This window comes from Pyricularia pennisetigena (genome assembly GCF_004337985.1).
Source record: "Pyricularia pennisetigena strain Br36 chromosome 4 map unlocalized Pyricularia_pennisetigena_Br36_Scf_6, whole genome shotgun sequence".
In the NCBI taxonomy this organism is placed as follows: Eukaryota; Fungi; Ascomycota; class Sordariomycetes; order Magnaporthales; family Pyriculariaceae; genus Pyricularia; species Pyricularia pennisetigena.
This window is the reverse complement of record NW_021940918.1, coordinates 145,871-166,797: the sequence shown is the minus strand read 5'-3', so window position 1 is coordinate 166,797 and position 20,927 is coordinate 145,871. Positions and strand designations below refer to the sequence as shown.

Sequence of the window (20,927 nt, the reverse complement as noted above, 5' to 3'; positions counted from 1 at the left end):
GAAGAGGAGCCACCAATGGCTTTGCGTAATGGAGCCCTTTCAGTGAACCAGGCCTAATCCGGATTGAAAAGTCGTTATTGCCGCTTCCTCGCACAAGAAGAAACGAACAGGGCCTGCAGGTAATTGAAACGAATAGTAGAGGCAAGGGAAACGAGGCAAGTGCAAGGAGGAAGCTGTGAGTTCAGTTCGATTCAGTCAAACTAAGGGACCAATCTCGCGACGAACAAGCCAGCATAAAGTGAAATAAAATAAAAATTAAAATAAAATAAAAAGAAGTCGACCGGGAAAAGGAGGCGAGTAGTGTAAAATGAGATATCACACGCTGCTGATTCGACCAGTAGTAATTAGTCCGGCGCCAAACTGGGCTGCACAAGAAGCACCGGTAATTGGAGGTACAAAGCAATAATACCAAGTGCACAGTGCCTTGCAGGGGTAGACGCTGACCGGGTATTGGTTCCTCGATTTCGCTTGGCTTCAGGTCTTGACGTATCCTACAGAAGCCAACTTTTTGACATTTGACAGCATGCGCACGCGCCACTGGGTCGCGCCCTTTTTCTTTCTCTTTTCCCCCCCTTCTAGATACTAATTGGCAAGCTTGGGCAGTGCGAGCTAGACTAGTTTATATGCCTACCGACAAAATATCTGCAAGGTAGTTTGTTGGGTTGTAGTTGGGTTGGAATCTCCCACAGATAGGTACCTGGTAGCCTGCGTAGGTATGCCACTACGTACTATTTGGCTCTGGTAGACAGCAATGTTGCATCCATGATCTTGTTACTATGGCACGTTTTCCCTTGTCCTTCCTTAGTGTTGCTTTTGCCGATCGTTTTGTGACCCAGAGTAGTTTTGTTCTCATTCGATCTCTTTCTTGTCTTAACTCACCCCAATCCTTCTTGGACGTTGCTCTGAACCCCCCTATTCTTTTTGCCAATATTGCCAATCTAGACTGCAGTAGTGCGAGCGGATCTGCCAACCCTGCCCAATCCACCCCCCTACAGCTGCAGCACCGTACCAACAGTGTTCACTTCTCCTGGAAGTCAAAAGTTTTGGTTTCATCCAACTTCTATTTCTCTATTGGTTTCTTGTATATAACAAAATAGCCAAAAAGAATGCTGACGAATAACCCGTAAATACGGTAAGGTTTGGACCAGTACCGCCATTCGATTCGTGGACCACGCCGACAAAAATTCAAACTTATTGCTATTTTCAATGCTAAGTACATTAATCCCAGGTACCCAAGGTGCATTGCAAGTTGCTGCGCAAAATCTAGTCAGGGTCCTAGGCAGGAAAACACTGTGCGCCGCGCTTTAATGGGGCAAGCAACTCAGCTCCGTTTTTGTGCGTATTTTGCAACGGCTCGGAAGCATCAGTGGATGGGATGAAGTTACCAGTAAGTCAACTTATCCTAGATATTACAAGCCCCCACCCTAATGTCTATTACACCTACAGTACACATATGGTATAAGATTGCTTGGTTTGAAATCAGGGAAGGAGAAGAGAGACAGGAAAAATAAAGAGAGAAAGACTGAGAAAATAAGGCCAGTATGCGGCAGACATTACTGGTTGACATTACCAACTGTTCCCTAGCTTGATTCAGATGAACCAGATTTTTAAGCTTCAATGTTTTGGCTGTCGGTGTTACGGGACCGACCGCCCTTTTCCTGGCTGCCAATATCATGGAGACTGTCGCTTCCATGCAGAAATGGTACTGTCAACGATTAACCGGGGCTTTGGGCAGGTTTGCCCAGTAAAACACCTTGGCCTACCTACCTATAGAATTACACCGACAACCCGCTATGGCTCCCACAACCCGAGGGAAGGGGGTTCGCAATTCGCACAGTTGGAACAAAAGGAAGGAAGGAGAAAAAAAAAAAAAAAAAAAACCAACCAACCTCGCGCATTGATTCTCTTCCAAGAACCGCCTCGCCTCAATACGACAGTCAAATTATTACTATAACCCCCCTTCCACCCCCAGCATCGCATCCTTAGCGGGTGGGTTTCTTCGCATTGTGACTTGAAACCCCACAAGGCAGCCCCTGATGAGCAAGCGCTCGGGCTCGCGAGCCGATCTAAGCCTTGTTCGAATCCATTCAGACTGTGTACAGAAACGTGACTTTGAGGCTGGGTTTTCGCAGCAGCTACGGCTCGTTTTGGCATGCCTTCAAAATCTAACCTGAGAAGTAATCCCTCCACAAGCCAGCTTCGCAAATATTAGGAGAGCCCTTCTCTTCAACGGCCACAGGTATATGAATGGAAATTGGGTATCATTTGAAAGCCATATTGCTACCGTAGAATCAAATCACGTCTGGACACGGCAGCTTTCTGATCCTGTGGCCCAGGCTTTAAAACCACGCCAGTGTCCAGGTGGCAGGCAGATTCGGCCACCTCTCCTGCCACTCTGCCAACACATCAGGGACTCTCTCGTCAAAACCAGACCTGGCAGCCGCATTACCGCTGTCGAATCCGGCCGCGCCTATCTTGTCCCTCTCCTCGGCCGCAACCTTGTTCAGGGAGTTGGCAAGATCAAGTATCCCTTGACCTCCAACCGCCGCCTCCTCGTGGTTATCCTTAATGTCGATGTTGATGACGTGAACCGGTCGGTTCAGTGGCGATCCCCGCGCATGCAGGTCCTCCACCACCGCATCCCAGCATCTCTCCTCACAAGTAAAGACAATATCCACAACCCCAGCCTCAGTGCCCTCGCTGCCCCGGTCGCTGGCGTGCTCCAGCCGCGGGATCCCGATCTGCCAGTCCTGCCAGCGCTCGGGTCCGCGCTTGACGTTACGGTTCCGCTCAAGCATGTTAAGAATTCCATTGGCTGTGTACAGCCTGCGGTCTTTGCCTTCGAGCTCCTTGTACATTGCGTCATACGAGGTCGAGTTGAACTTGTAGACGTTGGGCTGCGTGATCGTCGGGCCGGGCAGGCGGACCAGGGAGCCGGTGCCGAATGAAATGACTGGATAGTTTGCCTTGGAAAGTTGCAGATGAGCTTCCATCGATCTGTTATCAGATCTTTAGTTAGCCAGGCATTATTGGTATGGAGGGTGAGGTCAGAAAAGGCCCTAAGCATACCTGTTCTGGTTGCTCGCGCAGACGGTGCAAAATTTCAGCTTGAAGCCATCGTCCCGCGGCTTCTCAACCGCCGCATCGGTCTGGCTCAATCCGCCCGCCGCATCGTTTTGCGGCTCTTCCATTAGGAGTGCGGTTCGGGAGTTTCACCCGCAAAATCGGCCGTGACAACTTCTACGCGACCAAACTTCGCTAAGAGCGTAGCTGGCGATACAGTGTATGGGGTGGACTCATTAGGCCCGTGATTTGGCGCTCTGCAACCGATAAGCCCAACTGTCAGCAAGTCTGCAGCCTATAATCGAACCAAGGCTAATTCTTAAATTTGGGCTGTGCGAGGCTATGCAACGTGCAATCAGTTTGAAAAAGCGTAATTATTTTATACTGTCATCAAGTAATATCAGACAGCTCCAATAAATGTATTCATCATGAAAAATAGTATCACCAAAATGTCCAGCCGCAAAGGGCTTCTTATCATTGACTTACCATTGAGCAGTAACAGTTAGGTCTGAAAGAGGAGAGTAACGTGTTATGGAAATGGGGAGTTAGTTGTCGATATCTGGTGGGTTTGGGGGATTGGAGGATTTTATCCGGTACTGTCATGACCTCCGGAAAGAGGAAACATTGGTAATTATGTAATGCTCCCATCACGTGGGGGGGTTTTTGTTTTTACTTACGGCAAGCACTTGACGTTAGTCAGCTCCTTACACCAACCGTCCGACAGAAGCATCACATCACCAAGGTAACCAGTGTGTCATTTTATGTCCATGTCTCATATCCGCACCTTTACGAAGTCCTTCTGCCAATGTGTTATGAACATGGCCTTAATCCTGGATGTGAAGGAACAGGATTATTCAACAGAGAATTTAGTCAGTCTAGATGGATAATCAAGATCGGACAAATAGCTCCATACCGTCTTATGTCCCACTCCATGAGCCTTCACGCCAGTCATAACCATGGGTGTTCAGATACCATAGAAAGAGACAAAAGACCGAGGTATGGAGGCAAGAGGGTGGAACACATAGAATAGAATAAAATAAAAAAGATATTGTTTTGGCCAAGTTTAACGGGGTAATATGCAACCAACCAACTAACTCTTGCAAAACACAAAGCACGCTCCCCTCGATCTTTCCGAAACCCGACAAAAGTAACCAAGTAACGAAATGGCCGAACTTTGGAACAAAATGGTAGTGGTACAATAAATATCAGAATTTTACCCTCCCCTCAAACTAGTTTAAAACCTTGCAACTCCTGACTCCAGATGTATTGCGCCGCACTCCATCATTGTCCCCGGCTCTTGCGATCTCTGCTCTCCTCACTACTTTCCTCTTTCTGCTCGGCCAAGGGTTCACCCATCCTGGCGCCTGGCAGCCTCTCCCCGCTGGTGTCGACCTTCTTCCCGCCGGTATGATCGATGCTGCCGCGCCTGATAATTCCAACATCATGATGGAAACTCAAAGTCGGCGTGTTGGCCTGGCTGCCACCCCGCTGCCCATGATAATGCACAACCTGAGGGGGTGTCTGTCCGGCCTGCGTCCCCAGCAGATGCTGAGGGTACGGATCCAGATCTTTGCTAGACGTGCTGAAAGTTGATACGATAGGCTGGTGGTACCCATTCGCTGACGTCGAGGATGTGGAGGCGCTGGGAGTGTGCCCAAAGCTGTTGCGCTGCTGCGGCTTGTGTTCCGTCTGAGTAGGTGTACCTGCATCGTTGGGACTTCCCGTGCCAGTACCCGTTGTTGCGGCTGGCGGGGCAGTGCCCTCCTCTGTTGCCGCAGTCAGGCTCGTCATGCCACCTTCTATATCCCTTAATAACCGCACATACTCCTCCGGCACAAGCCCGCTCTCCTGGGTCTTGGGGTCCATTGCAACCAGCCAACCCTGGCCGTGCCTATAACTGACCCATATAATCTGCCCTTCGAGCAGTGGCAGTTCATTCTCATTTTCTCGAGCGAAATCAAAGAGCGCAACCGCCTTGCCGTGCATCTCCTCGTCCGGGGATGTAATAGTGAATTGGTAATCCCGCGAGTACCTCGACTGGTCCTCGCCCCGTAGATCTGGAGAAGAGGGCGAGCTGCTAGATCCGTCAGACCCATAACGGTAGCCGGCATCGTGTTCCGCATACTGTCGCGGTTGTTGGTCCCCAACGTTATAAACTCCCTGGGCCGAGTTGCGCGCCTGGTCTGGAGGGTAGGTAACATACTCTCCGCCGGGCCCGTTTGCCTCGCCCTCCTGGTTGACATAATACCTCTCACTCCCATCGCCGCTTGTACCCATATAGTAGCCCCTCTCTCGGTCGTAGGTTGTAGGGTCCAAGAGCCCTGTCCCAGCAGCCCCACCGCCCCGTGAGCCACCCTTACCCCTACCGTGACCGTGGTGTTTGCGATGGCGCGAGCTGACGACCGGACTTTGTAGATCCTCGTCCTCACTCCAAGGCGGGCCGTCGCCGAGGTGCATCGGCGCGAGCTCGCCACCCTTGCCGAACCCTTCACTCCAGGTGCCATTTTCCCAGGACACCCAGCTCGCCGGCGGATCTGACAGGCGCCTCTGGTGTTCACTCGCGGGTGTGGTCATGCCACTTGGCGGCAGTGACGGTTCAGGAGGCGGCCCATAGTGCAGCGGATTGACAGGCGGGTAGGCAAAATCTCTGACCAATGTGTATGGCAGACTGCTTGGCCAAATTGGAAATATGTGGGACGGCGGTCGCGACCGCGACGGGACGGAGCCCGTCGAGTATTGCGACAACCTATTCCTCGCCGAGTAGGACATTGGTCGCGGCAGAGTTGTTCTTCGGGCTGGCGGGGCGACGGCAACAGCGCTGGATGGAGGCGATGTGATCAGCGGGGGGAGGGGTGGGTGATTTGGGTTCGAAATCGGGCTCGACGTGGGCGATGGCGAGATGGGGGCTGGCGACGTTGCAGGGGACGAGCCACTTTGAGACAAGACAGCCATCATCTTCGGTACAGGATCTTTAGAGCGACGCTGGTATGGATGCGACGATGGTGCGGAAACACTCGCGACCCATCAATCGCGGTTCGTTCAGGTTTCCCCCGCACAGCCCCGTCGTCTGTCTGAATTGTAATTGTTTTGCTTGTGGTGATGGTGATGAGGGGGGCTGTTGAATGCAGGTACTGCAATAGGTCAGCCGTGTTCAAAAAGCTCCCCGAATCTCTCTCGTCAGGCGCGCAAACGTCTGCTCGATGTTGATGTTGGTATGGTACCTTGGGCAGCTTACCTGAAATATCACCTTGCCATGGACTCTCGCGCCCGCGAGAGTTCTCGGCAAACCGCTCCGGTCGGCAGTCGGGGTTTCTCTAGGTGGGTAGCAAGGAAGAAGGGGAAATAAGAAAATACTAGAAGAATAAAATAAAACAATAAAAAAAAAACTAAAATCAAAGAGAAAAAAAAAAAAAAGACCCCGCCCCAAGATAACCTGGAAATTAAGCTAGCGTTGTGCTCTGAATTGGCCGAATGATGCTGCGGTCGCAGACCATCTGATTGTTTGGTGACAAACTGGAACAGCTTTCTCTTTGGTATATACTCTAGGTAGGGTACCCAGAAATCGGAATCGAGTTTCTGATCAAGGGAGAATAAATGGTGGCGCGGATTGGGCGGCTAAGAAAGGTGGTCGGTCGGATTGCCTAGACCTAAAAGGCGGTACCTGAAGTGTAAAACCAGGTGGCCTAGGTAAGGCGAAGGTCCGGTGCGGTACCTAGACAGTGAATGAGTGGAGTGAATCGGGCTGGCCGGTTGCTGATTGCTGGTAGGGGCAGGGGTGGTGAATTTTTGGGACTTTTGGTGCGCTGGTTGCTTGCATTCAAGGCGCTTTTCTTCTTGGCTTTGGCGATTCGACCCCTCTCTTGCGCGGTCGCTTTTCCAGTCAATGGTAGGATTGAGAGGGCGGGCGGTGGAGGAGTCGATGCCCGATGCGATGGACGAAAGGTTGACAAAGTGGAGAGAACAATCAACCAAAGATGAGAAAAGGAGGACGACCCTTGCTTTCGACTGGGGTTGCCTGGCGGCAAGTGGCTGCTAGGTTATTGCGGGTTGTTGTTGATGTAATTAATGACAGTCAAGAATGGGATTCGAGGTCAAAGCTAAGAATAAAATAAAATAAAATAAAAAAGCCTTGGTGAGGACAGCAAGTAAGCCTGATAAGAAAGACGTTATACCATACGCTTGCCGTAAAGACAAGACAAGCAGACACCAGCTCAGAAGCACTGGTTATAAGAATAGATTCAGAGAGCCGCCGCCGCTGTTTTGGCAGTACATTAGAAACAGGTAAAATAGATGCCTAGGTACCTAGGTTGATGGAAGGAGCTACATGGAGTTCTGGTCCAGACTAGACTAGAGAAAGCTAGCGGATCGCTTGCCAGTCTTTTCTCGGCGGGTACATACGAAGTACCTACCTACCTCTCTGGATATGTACCAGGTAACCGGCTCAGGCTTACATCCTCGGCGGGCGGGGAGGGAATAAGCGCGCTCAGCTGTCCCTTGGTCTCATGCATTTCAACTCATCAATCCATCCCACATAACAACGGCTCTTGCATGCTGACTGGTCGAGTGCGGCCTTGGAGGCGCCAGTGCGTGCATCTGGAGCGTTGTTGTCGCGTTGCAGTAGCAGAAGCTGCAGCTTTGTGAAGCCGGGATTCGTGTAAATGGGGAGATGGAATGGATTGATGACGATTCGTTTTCCTTGCTTGCTTGTTTTCTTTTGTTCCACTTTTGTCTGCCTTGACATGCCAGACACAAGACGGCACGATGGATATGCAAAAGTTTTGTATGGTCATCTGCTTCATTTCACATGCGCTTGTCTTTGAGTTCTTTGAGCAAGACATGGAAACAGCCGTCCAGAGAACAAGGTAATACTTACCTACCTACTTACGTGGTGATGTCCCCTGCGCCAAAAAAGCACAAACGCCTTGGCTCTTTTTTGTTTGAAAATTGGTACGGTCGTATCATCTGTTTGTTCAATTTCCCAAAATAGACACCCGTTTGGGGTAGGACCCTTACCCTGCCACCAGTTGCAGGGAATGCAGGAAGGAATGGTTGAATGAATGAACGAACGGACACGCTGACACACGCCATTCTCGACCGCACAGGCAAAGAGAGAGTGGGGTGGGATTTGTTTTGAACTTCGCCCCTTTGGGGTTCTGCTGCATCAACATTCGATCCTCACCAGCACCTCTGCATGCCTTGGATAATTCAGCCAAGATATGCACCTTAGTTAATTACAGCTTTATCCTCATTTGCTGAACACCTCCCCCAACATCAACAAAAAAGAAGAAACAAAAAACATCTAGAAATAGACCCGATCCCAACTGTACCGGACCGGCACACGCGCCCTTGTTTCATCCGTTGTTGTTTACTGTTGTCTTGGTCAATCCTGGTTAAAGAAAGATCACTCGAGATCTCTCCGAACATGACGCGGTTAGGAAACTGCCGGAGATGAATGTAATATATATTTCCGATAAGCTTCTATTCTCAGAAGTCCAACCAAGCTAGGTAAACGTCAGAGCCGCAATTTACGTAGCGTGCGCTAGTGTATCGAATACCAACCGGTCGTTTCTCGTCATGCGCGCCCAATTGGTTCAATACTAAGTATTGCTTTTTATTTCTTTTTTTATTGTTTCTTTGCAGCAGTGTTCTTCGTGAAACAATATCAAATCATATAGTTTGTTTTTATTTGATTTATGATTTTTTTTTTACTGCAGTTCTATGAGTAAGATATACATAATTAGGTAGCGACTGTGTCCAGCACTTGGTAATGCTTATTTTCTTTCAATTGTTTTTCTTTTTGTCTGTCTCGTCATTGTTCGTGGTCGACGCCCGCATGCTCAAACATCCTCTCCTCCCCCATATATTCGATTCGCTCATAGTAGTCAAACACACAAGCCCGGTCTGGGGAGGGGCCAACAAGGAAAGGGAATTCAAAAATGAACTTTGCATGTCCAGCACAATAAAACCCAAAATGGCTTTATATGCGGCTGACCTGCCACTCAGTGTCGACTCGGATGTCGCCCAAGGGCCCGCTTGGCCTCACAGATGGCTTGTCGATGCTGGCCCCATCCCCGGTCGTCGTGACGGTCACCTTGTTCGTCTTGTAGTCGTCCAGCTCCCAGTTGCTGGTAGGGGCTCCGGTGCCTTGGGCAGAACGGCTGGGCATGCCGCTGGACGAGTGGTTCGACATGTTCTTGGCGTAGCCATTTCCGCTCGGTCCGTTGTTGTACCCGGACTTGTCCTCGGTGAGCCGGCTGCTGCCCATCCGTTTCTTGTATAGGACGTAGAAGGGCCTCAGCATGGGGATGCTGATGCACAGGATGGCCAGGTTTGGCTCGAGGGTGAAGAGCAGAATCGTCGTCGACATGGTCCCCGTTACGTTGCTGTTGAGGTCGACGGTGCTGATGTAGATCAACCGGAAGATGGCGATGACCACGCAGGCCAGGCCCAGAAGGAACGAGGCCGAAACACCGACCTTGTCCGTCTTGCGCATCTTGAGACTCCAGATCTGTTTCATCGGCATCATCATGATGACCACGTCACCGATGGCGTTGGTGGCAATCAGAGACTGGATCATGGAGATGTACTGGCCACACTTGCCAACGCCAGTCCACTGTGCACTGACGGGGTCGCAGATGAAAATGCAGGCGCAGACATAGGAAATCCACCAGACTCCAATGACTGCCAGTGTGATTATGGAGGCTCGCTTCATCCAGGGCGTCGAGAAGACGCGAAGGAAGAAGCAGAGCATGCTGGCCTTGGTGAGGGCGAGAAGCGTGACGTAGACAAGTTGCATGCCGAAGGTGAGCTGAAGGATAAAGGGAACATTGGCAACAACTAAGCATCATCACGCCATGGTCAGCTATGATTTCTTTCACGATATCCTCTCCGAAGGTAAACAGCTCTCTTTCTTGTCCCCACTATTTTTCCCCCCCCCCCTTTGGTGCTGGCCGAGGACTTACGGTGAGGGTATTCGGCAAGATTGTAACCGTTGCCAATAGGGGCAAAAAAGCCACTGCAAATATGCATGGCAACGCCTAGCGGCATCGCTGCAACGACAAGCGCATCGTCCCAACCGAGGCCGGGTCCTATGCAACGGCCTAGGACTCTGAGTGAGACGACGACAATGACAAGGAAGACGAAAACCGAGTTGACAGCAAGGTGGCCCTTGACCATGTCAAGAATGGGCAGGTACACTGTGGGAGCGGTAGACATGATGTGCAGCTCGATCCTGTTTGAAGGCGGCCCTGGAGTGGCTGTTGCTACTGTTGTCGGCTTTGTCTGGCACTGGGACACTGTAACTCGATGCTACTGTCAAACCGGTCTCCGTGGGCAGTAGGGCAAAGTGTCGTGTGACTAACATACACACCAGTCTGTGCGAGAGCGGACGGGAACTAATATAGGTAGGTAGCCACCACGGGCGGATCTGTGTGAACCCTCGTCCCCTCTTATTCCCATCACTCTGGATATCCGATCTTCAACACTAGCATGGGGAGGGCTTACTACCAGATTCCAGAATATGGACTGGACGGTATGTTCCGGGGGGGTCCAGGAGATGACTGTCCTGCAAAAGCCTTCACCGTCGCATTCTCCCTGGAGCCGTTTTGTTGCTGATCATCATCTGCTAACGTCGGCAAAGATATGAAAGACCCCAAAGCCCCCTTCGTTCCTGCATATTTGGGACCTAACCTCTTTCTGTCATAGATGGGACTTTGGTGCGGTTCCCCATCCATGCAAGCCATACTGGATTTTCTGCGTGGCAGCAGGGATCATAGTGCCAAGCAAACGTATAGAAGCCTGTCCGGAGTCTTGGGTTTGCGTCAACGGGCGAGGGGCTGGTCCAATGGCTTGGGGTACGGTAGCAAGAGGAAAAAAAAAACGAGTTTGCCACTTTGGGCTTTCGGACAAGTACAGCCGAAATGCCTGCCTCTCCTGGCAGCAATATGGAGATCCTGGTTACGAGTAAGTCAACGAAGATAGAGAGGCAAGGTTGAATCATGGTAGAAACGTGCTAACGGGGATTTGCATCGCGGATCAGTGAGCAAAAGGGGCCGTTTACTAATACCCACGCAAGCGTATGATATATGGGCCAAAAGGTGGGCTGTACCAAGTCTTGCACGCATCCGCTGCGGCATATTCTCACAGGATATTTGGACGATAATATGGATCAAGAAGGGTTAAGTGAGGAGCTAGCGTCGGTCGCTTAACCGTTCATAGTGAATCCAACCGAGATGGACCTTTCTGGACATCACCGACTGGTTTTCCGTCAGCCATGTGGAGTCAGCCAGAAAATACAACATGTGGATACTCTCAAGAGACTAGCTGTAGATCTTTGCCACACCGGTAAAATTCGAGGGAGATTGTGCTGTTCCTGAGTCTCTTCAACCCACTGCCTTTAGGTGGATAAAATGGGACAAGACGTGTCGCAATTGGAATAGTGCGCTCATGTTTTCAAGTGAGTGCCGGTGAGTATAAGAGACCTCGCTTATGCTTCCTTTCTGAAGGCGAGGTTGCATGGTCGCAAGCCGATCTATCATTTCGACACGCCCAACGTGGAATTCCTCATAATACGATTATCAGAGTTCTCGCATTTCCCCCCCTTGTGTTACCACTCACCGGAAAGGCTTGCCAACATTCAAAATGGCATCACCAAGGCCCACCACCACTAAACAGTGGATCCTCACCAACAAACCAGCCGGTGAGCCGATCTTGTCAGGGCCTGATGCTACCTGGCAACTCAAGGAGGTGCCTCTTCCTCCCCTGGAGCCTGGGCAGATCCTGGCCAAGGTCAAATACTTCTCCAACGACACGGGTCTGCGGAACTTCATCCAGTCGACGGTGGCTGCGGACCGTTTCTATGTGCCCACCGTCCCTATCGGCTCCCCGATGCGGTCAGGCGTCATCGCTGAGGTTGTCGAGTCGGCTTCGGACAAGTTCAAGGCCGGCGACATGGTGATGGACTTTCACCTGGGTGTCTGGGGTGAGCACTGTATCCTGAACGCAGACGAATCCCAGCCTCTTGGCCCGCTGCCCGGCGGTCTTTCCCCCACACATTACCTGGGTGCCCTTGGCGCCTCTGGCCTGGCCGCCTACACCGGTCTCTACTATGCCGGCAAGGCCAAGCCAGGGCAGACCATCGTCATCTCGGCGGCAGCAGGCGCCACCGGCACCATGGCCGTTCAGATCGCGGCCAAGATCCTCGGTGCCGGCAAGGTGATCGGTATCTCGTCGAGCGAGGAGAAGTGCAAGTTTGTCAAGTCGCTGGGTGCGCACGAGTGCCTCAACTACAACTCGCCCACGTTCAAGGAGGACCTGATCAAGGCCACGCCCGACGAGGTTGATTTGTTCTTTGACAACACGGGAGGCGAAATCCTGGACCTGATGCTGACCCGGGTCAAGAAGCACGGCCACGTTGCCGTGTGCGGTGCCGTGACCATGTACAACAATGAGGAGCCTCTGAAGCTGAAGAACTGGTTCGAGGTCATTTCTTGCCGGATCACCATCCGCGGCTTCATCATGCTGGACTACATGGACAAGGTGCCGGCAATTATGGGTGAGCTCATGGGTGCTATCGCGGACGGAAGGTTGCAGCTGGGCGATGCCGAGACCATCGTAGATGCCTCTATTGAAGAGCAGCCCAAGGTCTGGATGAGGCTGTTCAACGGTGACGACCAGCAGGCCAAGGCCGGCAAGTTGATTACCAGGCTGAACTAGCTGGCCTAGATACGGTTTTGGTTTAAAGCTGGGAAGTAGCTGTGCAGATATGCCAAAAATAGATTTAGAAAGAAAAAAAAAATTCAAATGAACATAATGATACCCGCCCCGGAAACGTTACAAAAGAAATTAAATCAGTACGCAGGTAATTAATCACCACTTCGTTTTTACTTGAAAGTCTAGACTTTACCGTAGAACTCGTGCGTCGAGTCATTAGTTCGGCACGTCAAGGAAACAAGACGGCAAACAACCGAATCGCATACGACCTTGAGACTTTCGGTAGCAGTTTGTTGACTCGTGAAAATGTCCGTCCGTTTGGAGTCCAGACCCGACCCATCAAACAGCAATCCATGCGACTCCAAGTCACGTGCCTGAATGCGGGTTTGGGTTTTACGTCATGAGCTGTTTCCCCAAGGTCAGGTACCCACCTACGTAAGATGGAAGTTTGTTTCGAGCTGTGCTGGATTCAGAGCTATGGTCGGGACAGTATTGCTTCTGCCTACCCACCAGCCAGCCTACTCTGTGCATCAATCTATCTACCTGATCTCACCCTTACATCTAGAGCCAGATTTGAGTGCACACAAAAACCTTATCTGGACATATCCTGTTCAACCCAATTAGATACATTTAAATTGCCAAAATGTTTGCTAGACCTGCAATTCGGGCCTGCCAGTCTCTTAAGCAGGTAAGCTACCCCGACACCGGGCTCTCCGGAAAGTTCGCCCGGGACATAAAAGAAAGGGCCACACTGGTATACAATTGCATTGGTGGAAGTCAATATCGCTAACATCAACCGTGATTCGCGTCTCTCATAGCCTGTGCGCCGCTACGCGACTACCCCTCCTCCGCAATCTGGAAATGGCAACAACTCGCGCGTTGGCATCCTGATTGGGAGCGCCGTCGGCATGGCCGGATTCGGAACCTACTTCATGTTCGGTCAGGGTACAACGCCGGCGGCCGGTGTCAAGGCCCTCGGGGTCGAGCCAAAGAAGGCGCTCGAGATGGACAAGGGCTTCGTGTCGCTGCAACTGGACGACGTCGAGCTTGTCAACCACAACACCAAGCGCCTGCGTTTCAAGCTGCCCGAGGATGACATGGTCTCGGGTCTGCATGTCGCGAGCGCCCTCTTGACCAAGTTCAAGCCCGAAGGCGCGGAAAAGCCCGTCATGAGGCCCTACACCCCCATCAGCGACGAGGATCAGAAGGGCTACCTGGACTTGCTTGTCAAAAAGTACGAGGGTGGACCCATGTCGACACACATCCACGATCTGGTTCCGGGACAGAAACTGGACTTCAAGGGACCGTTGCCCAAGTACGAGTGGAGCGCCAACAGTAAGTCTTTGGCAAAAAAATCCATCTTGAATGTAGCCTTTGTTGCTGACAAAGCCCGCCAGAGCACCCTCACGTCGCCATGATTGCCGGCGGCACTGGCATCACTCCCATGTACCAGATCATGCGCGCCATCTTCAAGAACCCGGCGGACAAGACCAAGGTGACGCTGGTGGTTGGCAACATTACCGAGGAGGACATACTTCTCAAGAAGCAGCTTGCCGAGCTTGAGAATACCTACCCGCAGCGCTTCCGTGCCTTTTACGTCCTCGACAAGCCTCCCAAGGACTGGGCTGGAACCAAGGGTTACATCACCAAGGATCTGCTGAAGACGGTGCTGCCAGAGCCCAAGGAGGAGAATATCAAGGTGTTTGTGTGCGGACCGCCAGGCATGATGAAGGCTATCTCGGGCGATAAGGTTAGCCCGAAGGACCAAGGCGAGGTGTCGGGCATCCTGAAAGAGTTGGGATACAAGCAAGAGCAAGTATACAAGTTTTAAGAGAGCTGATTGATGTTGTAATTGGAGCAACGGCTGCTGCGTGCGCAGGTGGTCGTTGGCTTGTATGTACTGATAGATGAGGATAGAAACCCCCAAGGGCCATTGATGCCTTTTGGGATCGATGGTTTATATGGAAGATAATGTGAAGATGAGTGGGGGGGAACATTGTATTTGAATGGCTCACGTTGTGTAAAACTGTTTTATTTACCGGATCGGCCCGTTTTGTCGCATGTTGAATTTAGGGCGGAACCAAGTAAGGCGGGCCGACCCAATCAGTGAGCGATCCGGATGAATGAATCTTCCCAGGTACGTACGTATTATACATATATTCATACATACTATTACGCACATAGTGACTTGGTATACCCGCTCTTTGGTTGGGTCACTACCCGGCAACCCCTTGACACAAAGCCAATACCAGAGCCCTGCTATAACCTGGCATCACCCAAGTTGCCCCTGGCGAACGTTGTTGGTTCCTGGATGTTGAGAGTCACACGGAATAAACAATGTGAACTCTAGGGACGTGGTTGAGTGTCTGGAATTCTCGATTTTTTTTTTTTTTTTTTTTTTTTTTTTTTTTTTTTTTTTTTTTTTTGGTCGTTTATACTTCCCTACAGCAAACATTATTCTTGATTCAATTGACATATTTTTTCGCATTTGGTAACTCATTCTTGGGACTCGCATTCGTATGAGGTTCTACGTCAATCCAATAAATCCAATTCAGTCTCGCTGTTTGAACAGCTACTAGAACAAAAATGACGGACGCAGGGCGGCGGTCTACTCACGCGCGTCGTTCGGGCGTCTTCAATGACCAGGATGTGGCTGATCTGTTTAACCACTACAACCAGAACAGCAGCAGCAACAACAACAACAACAACCACCTGCAACCCCCCGCCCGCAGCTTACGCTCCGCCAACTCGCGCTACTCGCTCAATGAACAGTTTGCAGCCACGCGGAGGGAATACGAGTTTGGATTTGACGATGCCGCCTCTTCTTTCATGGACCTCAGCATGTACGGCCCGCAGAGTCAGGGCCACGATGTAGAAGATTCCGAGCGTGCCGAAAACCTTCACGTCAGCCGGGACTACTTTGAACTGCTATGTATCCCTCGACATGCGCCGACCAGGGAGCAGGTCCGCCGCGCATACTTTCGCCTCTTCAGGCTGCTCGACTCAGAGTCGCAGCCAAAGCAGATGAGGGCTGTCGCTGCCATCTACATGGCCGACGTCCAGGATGCCTTTGAAACTCTGGTGGAAGATGCGAGAAGGGAGAGGTATCTGGAGGATCTGCTGGCCGAGGAAGATGGTCAGGAAATTGACGAGGCCGACGAGCCAAAGACCGATGCGGTGGCCGGACCAAAGCAGCAGTCGATCCTGCCAGCGCATTTCCCGTCCTCCACGGACCTCGGCGTCAGGTTCATCGCAGAGAGAGACCGATCCTCGTCTCGGCAACCTGCATCGGCCCAGAAACTGCCCTCGGTCACGCCTCTGGACTTCTGCATCGGCCACTCGACATCGTTGCCGCTGCCATCGCTGGGCCGTCTCCTGGCCGCCGGCATCCACCGTATCCAGGCCGCCGCTCACTCCGAGTCCTTGCGAGCCACGGATCAAGAAAAGCCGCCTGAAATCGCCCCGATACTCAGGACGGCCCCTGTACTTATGCTCACAGCCGCGTCATATGGCCTCGCGCGTGATTTGACCACCGTGCCTCCTGCGCTGCTCACCGACCGCTACCAACCACTCCTCCCAGAAGCCCTGCCACGGAACCGCATGGCTCAGCTCCTCGGGGGTCGGCCTTCACCCTTGGTCAATTTGCGTCTCAGGCAAGACCTCTTTTTGAACAAGGGCGTCGACGATGGCGGGCCAAGTGCTGTCGTGGAGTTGGAGTCTGAGATATTCCCTCAGCCAGGCCTGACGGGACGCCTTGCGCGCACCATCCACCCTCGGGGGCACACACAACCGTTAAATCTAGAGTTGATGGTCAGCACCACTCCGACGGCTCTTTCACTGCGCCCACCCAGGGCAGGCATCGCTCTGTCGAGAAGACTTGGATTCGGGACGGGGTTCTTTTGCGCAGACAGCGGCGATTTCTTTCGGCCTTCTCAGGCCAGAGCCATCGACGACACCACCACCTGCGCTGGATTTCCGCAGTTCTCAAAGGAGCACCTCGGCCGAAGATCAATCTTGTCCTCTATCATCTCCCCGCTGCTGTTTCTGCGCACAGAGCCCACCGTGGAGGTGGGCTATACGAGCCTTGGAACGGGTAACCTAGGCCTCCTGGGAGCGACAGGCAAACCCTTCCTGGCTCCCGCCGACAGAGGCATCAAGGGTCTGGACCTGGAAACAAGCAGCCCCATCACGAGCAGCAGAGGGTCGTGGACCGTCTCTGCGGCCGCCAGCCCCGGCCAAGTCGCAGGCTATCTCCGCTACGGGCTGGACCTGGTCTCGGCCCTGCCGCAGGCGGTCTGCTCTCGCCTCCCCTTCAGACCAAGCGCCTACCACTTTGAGGTCGAACTCTGCACGGTGCGATACCTGGCGGTTCGCGCCTTGCGCCGCACCTCTCCGCGCTCGAGCGTCGGCTTCGAGGTCGGCCTATCGCCCGCCAGCCTCCACCTGAGTCTCTACTGGTCGCGCCTGGCCCAGCGCCTCAGGCTACCCATCCTGCTGCGCTCGGGCAGCGGCAGCGCCGCGTCGAGGAGGTTAGTGCTTTGGGCGGTCGTCCTGCCCATGCTTGCCCTCGCGGCGCTGGACCTGGGCCGCAAGAAGCCGCAGAGGCGCAGCGTCGCCGCCACCGCCGACCTGGTGGCCCGTCGTCGCGCCGAGGCCGACGAGCTGACGGCTGTCTTGGCCACGGGCACTCAGGCCCGCCAGACCGCCGAGCGGATGCGCGGCGGCCTGGTCGTGCTGGCAGCAAAGTACGGAGTGCCGGGCTCCACGTATGCGGGCATGACCGTCTTCAACTCCGAGTACGAAGTGGCCGACGTCACCATCGCCGTTGCGGCCTTGGTCATCGGCGCGGACCAGGAAGACAGGCCCGGGTCCCTGCACATCCCTCAGGGGTTGCGCAAAAGCAGGCTCGTCGGGTTCTGGGATCCGGCCCCTGGCCAGACAAAGGTGCTCCAGGTCAAGTATATCTACCGCGGAAAGGAGGGCGTTGCGGAAGTTCGTGGACGGGACGAGTTGAGGTTGCCTCCTGTCGAATTTGATGAGAAAGGCAGTATGAGCTGAGACGTCTCAAACATTATAATGCCATGACAACGATTAACGAGTTTATTTCCCCCCCAAGTTCTCTTTGTACCTTCATCTACAGCTATCTGTCTCCAGGTTACATACACGGCAATAGAAAACCACTGGTGCGCAGCACCCTCGTATTAACTCTTGGGTGCCCAAAAACACCCCGAACAGTGCGTTATATGCAATATGCAGTACAGAAATTGACAAAGGGAAACTAGTAAAAGGGGCGCCGGCACATGTCTATACCCCCACCATTTGATACCTCTGTTCGTGTTCTCTCCTCTTGTTTGGCTCAATCTCCTCATCTACACACAACTTCTCAACTTTGCGCGCTAATTCGACCATCGGGGCATCTACGAGCCGCCAGAATATGTCAGAGAACCAGACAACAATGGGGAACAATATCAGTAGCCCAGCTGCCCAGCACGCGAAGCGCTGCGTGGGCCCCTCAACCCCGATCATGCCCTTGATGCCCTTGCCCAGCTTGGCGGGTACGAACTCCTTCTCGCCCGGGTTTCCCTTCTGCGGTGTGAAGGGCTGTCCCATCGTCATTTTTTGAAACATCTCCAAGACGGGTCCGTGAACAATGTAGATGGCATAACTAAGCCGGCCGCAGTACTGGCCCAGGGAACTGTCCAGAAACCGCCGAATCCACGCCAGCTCTCCGCACGCGTACACGGCAAAGATGGCAGAAAGGGCAAACCAGTATTTCTGCGGCGCGAGAGGGTCCATGGTAGCAAAAGGGTATGGGGTGTGGGCGTTCAGATACCTGATGCCTGGCGTCTTGTCTGCGTCGAAATTGGGCCAGCCTCCGATGAAGACAAAGACCATTATGACGCCACTCCAAAACACCGAACGCAGAATGGAGAGGATCCTGTGCCGCTTCTGGAGTTCGACCCACCACTCGCCGTCACCTGAAGCCTGAAGCAACCGGATCTCGGCCAAGAACATGCCGCCGAGGAATTCGAAGCCAGCCCACTTGCCGCAGCACAAGCAGTATATCATCAAAGCAAAATTGATAAACTGTCGTAGTCTCAGCCGTACCATGGAGAGAGTGATGAGGACCAAGAAAAGCAACATCGAATGAGCCATTTCGATGGGGATAGTCCACAGATGCACGTCATATCCGGGCCTCAGATCTAAGTCCCAAGCCCACGGCCATGTTATGCTGTGGAACACGGCGTCCTTCCAGTTCCAGAGCTGCTCACCAAATGTCTCCACCGGCTTGTATATGTAGCCCATCTGTATCAAGATGGCGATGATGAAAGTCGAAACGATGCATGGCCCGTACAGCCTGAAGGGTCGTCTGAAAGCCGAGCTTGCCACCGCGCCCGCGCTCTTTTCCAAGTTTTTCGCATGCAACAGTTTCAGGGGCTTGTGCGACAGCACGAAGCCCGATATAACGAAGAAGATGTGGACCATCGGTCGGCCTGAGAACACAATGCGCAAGAATGGGAGCTGCAGCCATGAGCTAACCTGGCCCTTTGGGTTAAGACCGTATGACGGTATCATGTATTTGTGGTTCTCTTCCGTATAGTGACAAAAAAAGACGATAAAGGACGCAATGCCGCGAAGGCCATCGAGGTAAGAAGTCGGGTGAAGCCTATAGGTAGGCTTGTGGTCGGGATAAACGAGATCGGCGATGAATGAAGGTAGGAGGGCGTGGAAGACGCGACCGGCAATGCGGATGGCTTGGTTGTCGAAGCGAGCCATGACGCCTCGAGTGATTGAAAGGTTGATCAATCCCGTTCGAGGCCGTGGCCGTGAACGCTTTCGACTGAGACTAGGTAGGTTTAGATGTTTATTATGTTGGAACTAGACGGATGGAGGGCTAGATCATTGGAAAAGAGAAGGTTCTATGAGACTGGACAATGGCCTGCCATTCCCCAGAGGCTCGCGACTGGCTTGACTATTGGCACCGAGGGCAGAGGCAGTGCAATTCGTGAAGAGAGCGATGTAGGTTTAACTCTCAAGGCCACGTTTGGTTCGGTGCTGTCGAGACAAAAAGAGATTGCACTATTCACATTTTGAGGTGCAAGATCTGCAGTGGCAAGCTGATCCTCATCCTGTCACAGTGGATTCAGCACAACACTTTTATTACCAACTTGTTCAGCTGAATTCAAAAAAGAACATGCGCTTTACACAGTACCGTTACTGAGCAACTTAAAATGACAATGCCAGGTACAGGACTAAGGAGCGTCCCTCAACCGCTGCATCAAAGTGGGTAGGGTTCCCCAGACAAGTCGGGAAACCTGCTTATTTTAGTTGGACGTCGAATTGCTGTTGTAGATTCCTTGAAGATGGAGCGCCCAGCAAGCGAAGGTCAGCTTGGAGCTCCGCAAGTGGATGCTTATTCAGGCACAAACCCTAGGTTCACAGTTTCTCTTTGCACGGCGGTCGTTATTGATTGAAATGGCTAAGCCGCGCGATTGGTTGACAGCAGGGCATCGCAACCTACATCCTTAGGTGCTGAATGTACTTAGCAAGTAGGTAATTGGATGTTTGTTACCTTATTGTTGACCAAAAGAGGCGATCGACTGTGGTGTTTTCATAGAGTCAAGGCTGTCCGTTGTCTGAAACGAATGACCGGGACATGTGCTGCATCCAAATTGGTGGACTGATGGTACAAAGGGGGGAGGAAAACTTGCATAACTGACTGAAACCCTCGACAAAGAAATTACGCTAACCTCTCCGAGTGTAACTGCCTGCCCAAGCTTCTCGATTTGAAGGCTTGCCTTGCCCTGATATTTAACACCCGAAAGGGAAAGAACAGGCGTCGTACAAAGAAGGCGTAGGTAATCGCGTCGTAGGTAAGGTTGTCAATTAAAAATGGACATGTGGGACATATGTGGCTTTTTGGTCATTCCATTTCGTAGAATTTTGTGCGCCCAAGGGATTTTCAGGGTGTGAAAGTTCTCGTCGCCATTGTCGCCGTTGCTCGATTTGCAAGCTTCCTGGCTCTGGCGTGGGCCTAGGCTTGCTTTTCTAAGGTCTGTTACCCGTTACTATTGCTAATGCCAGGCCAGTACTGGAGTACATAAAAATCAGGCAAGAATAATGAATGAGAAACAAGCTTTTTTTTTTTTTTT

General features: G+C 52.3%; 7 protein-coding genes across 7 annotated transcripts; 3 read left to right on the top strand and 4 right to left on the bottom strand.

Annotated features, from left to right (window-relative positions):
* Positions 1–2,339: 2,339 nt before the first annotated feature.
* Positions 2,340–3,191, bottom strand: PpBr36_05616 (uncharacterized protein; the record flags this gene model as incomplete). Its single annotated transcript, XM_029892769.1, has 2 exons — positions 2,340–2,997; positions 3,070–3,191. 2 exons carry the CDS (start codon positions 3,189–3,191, stop codon positions 2,340–2,342), a joined length of 780 nt encoding a protein of 259 aa, XP_029745799.1.
* Positions 3,192–4,344: 1,153 nt separating this feature from the next.
* Positions 4,345–6,015, bottom strand: PpBr36_05615 (uncharacterized protein; the record flags this gene model as incomplete). The annotated part of the gene is made up of 1 exon (XM_029892768.1): positions 4,345–6,015. One exon carries the CDS (start codon positions 6,013–6,015, stop codon positions 4,345–4,347), a length of 1,671 nt encoding a protein of 556 aa, XP_029746595.1.
* A 3,025-nt stretch (positions 6,016–9,040) lies between these two features.
* On the bottom strand, positions 9,041–11,337 carry PpBr36_05614 (uncharacterized protein; the record flags this gene model as incomplete). The annotated part of the gene is made up of 4 exons (XM_029892767.1): positions 9,041–9,900; positions 10,026–10,358; positions 10,753–10,910; positions 11,291–11,337. 4 exons carry the CDS (start codon positions 11,335–11,337, stop codon positions 9,041–9,043), a joined length of 1,398 nt encoding a protein of 465 aa, XP_029745797.1.
* Positions 11,338–11,703: 366 nt separating this feature from the next.
* On the top strand, positions 11,704–12,777 carry PpBr36_05613 (uncharacterized protein; the record flags this gene model as incomplete). Its single annotated transcript, XM_029892766.1, has 1 exon — positions 11,704–12,777. The coding sequence occupies one exon, from the start codon at positions 11,704–11,706 to the stop codon at positions 12,775–12,777; it is 1,074 nt and encodes a 357-aa protein (XP_029745796.1).
* Positions 12,778–13,417: 640 nt separating this feature from the next.
* PpBr36_05612 (uncharacterized protein) lies at positions 13,418–14,605 on the top strand (the record flags this gene model as incomplete). Its single annotated transcript, XM_029892765.1, has 3 exons — positions 13,418–13,462; positions 13,593–14,109; positions 14,172–14,605. 3 exons carry the CDS (start codon positions 13,418–13,420, stop codon positions 14,603–14,605), a joined length of 996 nt encoding a protein of 331 aa, XP_029745795.1.
* Positions 14,606–15,360: 755 nt separating this feature from the next.
* Positions 15,361–17,832, top strand: PpBr36_05611 (uncharacterized protein; the record flags this gene model as incomplete). The annotated part of the gene is made up of 1 exon (XM_029892764.1): positions 15,361–17,832. The coding sequence occupies one exon, from the start codon at positions 15,361–15,363 to the stop codon at positions 17,830–17,832; it is 2,472 nt and encodes an 823-aa protein (XP_029745794.1).
* A 246-nt stretch (positions 17,833–18,078) lies between these two features.
* On the bottom strand, positions 18,079–19,551 carry PpBr36_05610 (uncharacterized protein; the record flags this gene model as incomplete). The annotated part of the gene is made up of 1 exon (XM_029892763.1): positions 18,079–19,551. The coding sequence occupies one exon, from the start codon at positions 19,549–19,551 to the stop codon at positions 18,079–18,081; it is 1,473 nt and encodes a 490-aa protein (XP_029745793.1).
* Between the last annotated feature and the right edge of the window lie 1,376 nt (positions 19,552–20,927).